This window comes from Rhincodon typus, chromosome 17, assembly GCF_021869965.1.
Source record: "Rhincodon typus isolate 14 chromosome 17, sRhiTyp1.1, whole genome shotgun sequence".
Classification (NCBI taxonomy): Eukaryota; Metazoa; Chordata; class Chondrichthyes; order Orectolobiformes; family Rhincodontidae; genus Rhincodon; species Rhincodon typus.
The window spans coordinates 14,918,053-14,924,052 of NC_063348.1; the positions used below are offsets into that span (position 1 = coordinate 14,918,053).

The following is a 6,000-nucleotide window of genomic DNA, read 5'->3' on the forward strand; positions in this document are numbered from 1 at the left end:
AGAAATACTGTTCCCTGGCCTTGAGATGTATAGAGGCTCCCGTCTGACCAAAGCAGCCTTCATGGACATTGAAGTAGAAGTTAGCAACATGTTTTCCAAGTAAGGCTTGGTCCACTTATGAAAAACGTCAACGATCTCCTACTCTCTTCCTTGAAACAGTGTGGTGGTATTTCAGCAAAGTGCTTTTCTTGAGGGAAGGCCTAGAAAGATAAGGGCAGCAGATGCATGAGAATTTCACCAAGTTCCTCTCCAAGCCACTCACCATCATGACTTGGAATTATATCACTGTTCCTTCACTATCTGTAGGTTAAAATCCTTGAACTCCCTACCAAATGGCACTGTGAGTGTACGAACATGCTGAGGACTGCAGCGGTTCAGAAAGGAAACTTGACATCACTTTCTCAAAGGCAATTTGGGCTGGACAATAAATGCTGGCCTAGCCAACAATCCCCACATCCCATGAACAATTAAAAGCACATTGTGGACAGATATGTCAGACTGGAGTTTGTATTCTAAAATACTCTGCACCAGATGCAACTTGAGGCCTGAGCCAGTTCATGCAGAAAAGCTTTGTAATTTTTCAGAGAATGTGTCTGAGAGGATATTAGCTGTTGTAGGGCTGCATGTTTTGTCTGGATTTGAGTCTGGGTATTGGATAGTGTGGGAAATAGTTGAAACTTTGAGTTGTAGAGAAACTCCAGGTGTTGTGAATGGTTAGAATGCTCAGCCATTGAGTATGAATAAGTCAGAATTGGATATTAAAGGAATTAAGGGATTCTCGTACATGTACCTGGCTTTTAACAAACTTGATCTTTAAGGAATGCCTGTGCTCTGTCTGTTCCTTTTTGTGGCCCTCTCCACAGCTAGTCTGCTGAATGCAATGGAAAGTGGAATGGTTCAGGTAGGTCTGGATGGAAAGAGGATTAGAGTGCAGCAGGCGTTCTGAGTTGGGGGAATGGGAGTAGTCTTTTAAGAAGAAGGGTGAGGATGTTGTGAAAGAAGAAGCTGTCCTTGTGGAGAACAAAACTCAGTTGCATTGGTCGCCACAAGAGAGACAGAACCCGATTGACACACAGTTCCAGTAAACGCTAGTGGGTGCAGAAGACTGTGGACTGTTATGGTGATGATGCCAACATTTAATTCATATTTTGAATGCGAACAGCAGTTCATGTTTGGAGTAATTCAAATGCTTGCCCATGAGTGATATTCTTGTTCTGGACAGTGACAAGATGTTGGCGACCACTGGGCATTGAGGAAAGAGTATGGAGGACGCAGCATTCAGATGGGATGTAGATTAGGACCGTTAAATTGTGTGGTGTGGAGTTTAAATAATGACTAGGGTGTGAGATTAGGGCTGTATATGGTGGGAGCATGGCTTTGCAGCTTCTTGCCATTGCGCTGCTAGTGAGGGACAATGTCGGATTGCCAATGCTTGTCTGGGTGCACAGCGTACTTCCTAAGATAGCATGGGGGCAAGGGATGCCAGACCTTTGGCAGATATCAGTTGAGTTGCGAATTATTTTGGGAACTGTATGTGGCCAGATGGGTCTGGAATTGGATGTGACAGATTTCCCAGTAACGGACAATGAGGTTAATGAGCCGAGTTTGTCTCACTCTGCCACGCAGTGAAAATCCTGCAAAAAAATCTGGCACAACTCATACTTAGCCATAAATAAACATAAAATTCATCTCAGTGTGTATATTGTTAATGTTTTGGTGGTGTAGAAAAATTCATTTTTGTTTTTAACTTCTTACTTTCTTAGATGCTATTCATATGTTGGGTACAGACCCACTAAAAGAAAATTATCACTGAAAGTTCCAGGCTGTGTGCATTTTGGTTTGGTTGCACATGAATTTCTACATGCAATTGGTTTTCAACACGAGCACTCCAGAAGTGACCGTGATGAATATCTCAAGATAATGTGGGAAAATGTTCCAAAGGGTAAGAAAATTGAGAATATCCATTTTGATTATTGATTCATAATTGCTGAAACATACTTTAATTTATTTTCTTTATGTTGAGTTAAATTTCCTTTGAATGGCTTCCAGCTGTTGAATAATGGGAGTTACTTAAGGTTGGCTGTTGCATTCCTCTGACAATTGTGTTTTATAACTTTTTACTGAGTAGTAAGAACGAAGACCGTTCCTGTTGGAACATTGCTGGTCACAGGCCTCCAGTCCTAAAACAACTCCCCACCATCCCACTCTATCTCCAGCCATTAAGCTAATTTTGTATCCAATTGACAATTTTAATTTTAATTGGCAAGCTCTTTTTGATGTGAATGCATGAAAAATTAACTTTAAGGAAAGACTTGCACTTATGTAGCACCTTTCATGACACTGGGGCATTCTACGACTGATGAAATGCTGCTGTAAAGTGTTGTCGAGTGTTTCTGTGCATGTGTTGTCACTGTACACTTAGCAATAGAATTAAAAATAAACATATGTAAGAAACACTGCAGCCATTTAAGAAGTTTGTTTCACATTAACTGAGCAGAAGATTCATGAAAACATTCAACATTTTCCATTGGAATACTCTAAAGGTAAGGCGAATAGGGTGCAAGAAAGGGTGAAAAGAAGACATATCAAAGATTATAGTTCAATTGATTAAAAAATGATACATTGATTGAGACAATTAAGGCATAAAAACCTTAAAACAAAATATGACATTTCAAAGTATTATGACGCAAATAAAATGGGATATGAAATGTGCTGAAATGAAGCACGTGAAAGGGAGCAAATAACATGGGAAATAGTAAATACTTCTCTGTCTATTGGCAAACCCTTACTTTAAAGATAATTCTTACTTGCAGATGCCTGATGGAAGTGAGATTTCAATATTGTGTCACAATCTACTTAGGAAAGTGCACTAATCCTCAAGCCCCATTGCTGCTGGAATCATCCCAAAAGTTGAAGATTTAAATGAATTACTTAAAGCTCCCAACTTTCCTGTCCGGTGAACTCAGGTTAACAAAAAACAACAGTCATGTTTCTGAACTTACAAGAACCTATTAAACTACTCAGGACAGTGCATTTGCAATTACATTATCCTTTCCGCTAATGTGAATAATCTTTACGTTGAATGTTCAAATAACAGACTCCATCTGGATAGTCTTGTGTTTCAAGTTTAAACTTTTCAATAAATGCAAGTGGAATATTGTCAGTAAAGATGAATGTTTCTTTGTTGTTGTGTCAGACATAGACTTCAAAGTGTTGAAGAACCAATAATAATAATAAATACTGTATTTTCTTATTGTACAGCAGAGTATTTCTTAAGATTTTGGTTTAGTTTCTTTGAAAAATACCAAACTAATTACCCTATTCAAAATTTATCAATTTATGACAAGACTGTATCTACCTCTAAGACACTAGCATTAGTCAATTTTCAAGGTTTAGTGGCCAACATTGGTTTATTTATTAGGATTCCTGTTAGCTTCTCAAAGGTTGCTTGGCATTCTGCTGACTGTACTACTTTTGTTTGTTTTTGTAACATTTTTTTTAAAGATCCAGCTATCATGCTGAAATTATGCACAAATTTCTAGTAAAACCCACACATACTAAAAATATCATAATTTCCTATTTAGTTGTAGAACAGGGAATTCTATTGGAGCATTCACTTTCACTGATCTTGGTAACACTTGGCCTTCTCTGATAATGTGCTCCAAGGAAGTTACCATTGCTTCTGTGAATTTAATTTGGCCAAATTTATTACAAAGTAGCTAACTAGAATTGCTTAAACTGGATCTCTAATTGCATTACATGCACTTTGTTACAATATGCAGGTAGACTGTTGAACCACATCAGCCTTTCTATCTCTGTACTTGCAAAATATTAAAATTAAAATCTTCAAAAAACCCTTGAAATTGATCCAATGGTTCTTAACCAGACTTGGGATTAGTCGATTCTCAACATTGGTTTGTAGTTTAAACAAAAGAGTTAGCAATTTATTAAAAATACGGTAACTTTAGTAGAGGAAAACTAAACAACAAAGTAATCTAATTGATCTATGCAATAAAGCCAAAAAAGTTATTACAAAATAAAAACTGAAAGAACTACTGATGCTATAAATCAGGAACAAAAACAGAAATTGCTAGAAAAGCTCAGCAGGTCAGGGACCATCTGTGAAGAGAAATCAAAGTTAACATTTCATATCGAGTGGCCCTTCCTCAGAAGGGTCAGAACTGAAAAAGGGTCACTCAACCCAAAACATGAACTCTGATTTCTCTCCACAGATGCTGCCAGACCTGCTGAGCTTTTCCAGCAATTTCCTTTTTTTAAACAACCTTTGTTTACAGCCCCATTCACACAAAAGACAAACAAACACAGTTAATAGATCAATAAAAAAAATAACAAAACTGTCCAGATTACTTAAACGCTTTTCACAATGCTTTATTCCGTAGGTATAGATGATGGTTTTGTGGTTGATTTTCTGAAGATGCCAATCAGGGTCAACTTTACAATTCACTGAGATAAGGACAGTAATACTTACAACCTAGTTTCCTATTTTTCGAACTTCCAAAAGCTGATGAGGGCAGTTAGGCTTTCAAATCTTCATGTTTCAGGGAGCTTTAAAATCTTAATGCTGTAGTATCAACAGCCATATTCCTATTTTCACTGAAAACACAGTCTAAAACTCAATTCAAACTCTGACCATGCCCGACAGACTGACAGTCTCCTCCTTGAGGCCCCAGTTACCATTCAACATATGCCATATGCTTGAACATAAGGTCTTTTGCAGACTTGTAACTAATTTCCAGGTAGTGACTTTGTTAATAGCCAACTTTTGCTATACGTTTAAACATAATGCTCTTTTGTGGTTTGAAGAACCTTGATCAGGAACCATCCTTCATTAACTTCCAGGCCTGGCTTCATGATTAAATGCTTGTTTGGTTTGTTTTCCTTTTAACACAAGTTGTTACCCACAGACTGAAAGTCTTTTGCTCATAGTTTCCAGTTCATAGCTCCAAACCAAATTTGATAATAGAATAAAATAAAAACAATGAAAAATCATTGAGGGCTGTAACATCTTCTTATGTGGTATTGTATATTATGTCACTGGCTAAATGAACCACACAGTTAAGTATGTGTGGTTAACACATTAAGCTACCACTTAATTCATATGTTTTTGAAATGTAGGTGTGGCGTTTTTAAAACAACTGGTATGATTCAACATTGATATAACTCATTTGTTGTGACAAAAATGGATATCTCTTCAGCTCTTGATATTTTTGGCATGCTAATATCTGTTCAACAATCATTCTTATAAAGAAATGAAGCATTATCAACCCTATCGATATAATCTTCTAACCAAGGAATTGAGTATAAATCTGTTTTTGTAACTGCATATACTTTCCTGTATTCTCTGCAAAATCTGCTTGATCCATCTGTTTTAGGAAGTAACACCAGCAGTGAAGCCCAGCTGCTTTAGCTAAGTTCAGTCAAGTAATTTTACAGCATGTATTGAATCTCTGTTGCGCTTGGGCTTGTTTTACTGGGTTTAGCCAATAACAATGTTGTTTAATTCTCCTACATTCATATCATCTTAGCTAAGTTAATACATCTAGGAGTACCTTTAAATATTTCCTTTTCTTCCCTAAGTAAGCTTACTAAATCTTCCATTGGTCTTCCTCTAAATATGAGAACACAGGTCTAACTGTCCCAGTATTTCCACATTGGCTTGTTGAATTGTAGCAGGTTTTCTTAGTGAGCTGCCTGCCTCTCCTTCTAGCTCAATCTTATTGCCTCCCAATACCATCCACTACTTTTACCACCTGTCATACCTGTTCCTCTTTATCCTGTTCCCTGAGATGATACTGCTTCAACACGTTTATCTGATATAATCAACTAATCTTCCTATAATCAGAAATATTTATCCGATAGAGATAGTAGGAACTGCAGATGCTGGAGAATCTGAGATAACAAGGTGTAGAGCTGGATGAACACAGCAGGCCAAGCAGCATCAGAGGAGCAGGAAAGCTGACGTTTCGGACCTAAACCCTT

General features: G+C 37.4%; 1 protein-coding gene across 1 annotated transcript in view; it reads left to right on the top strand.

Moving 5' to 3' along the window:
- Nucleotides 1–6,000, top strand: part of LOC109930083 (astacin-like metalloendopeptidase) — a 92,089-nt gene that overhangs the window by 15,353 nt on the left and 70,736 nt on the right. Inside the window, exon 4 of the mRNA XM_048607296.1 lies at nt 1,764–1,942. Within this exon, the coding sequence (XP_048463253.1) occupies nt 1,764–1,942 (179 nt within the window). The remainder of the gene's footprint in view (nt 1–1,763; nt 1,943–6,000) is intronic.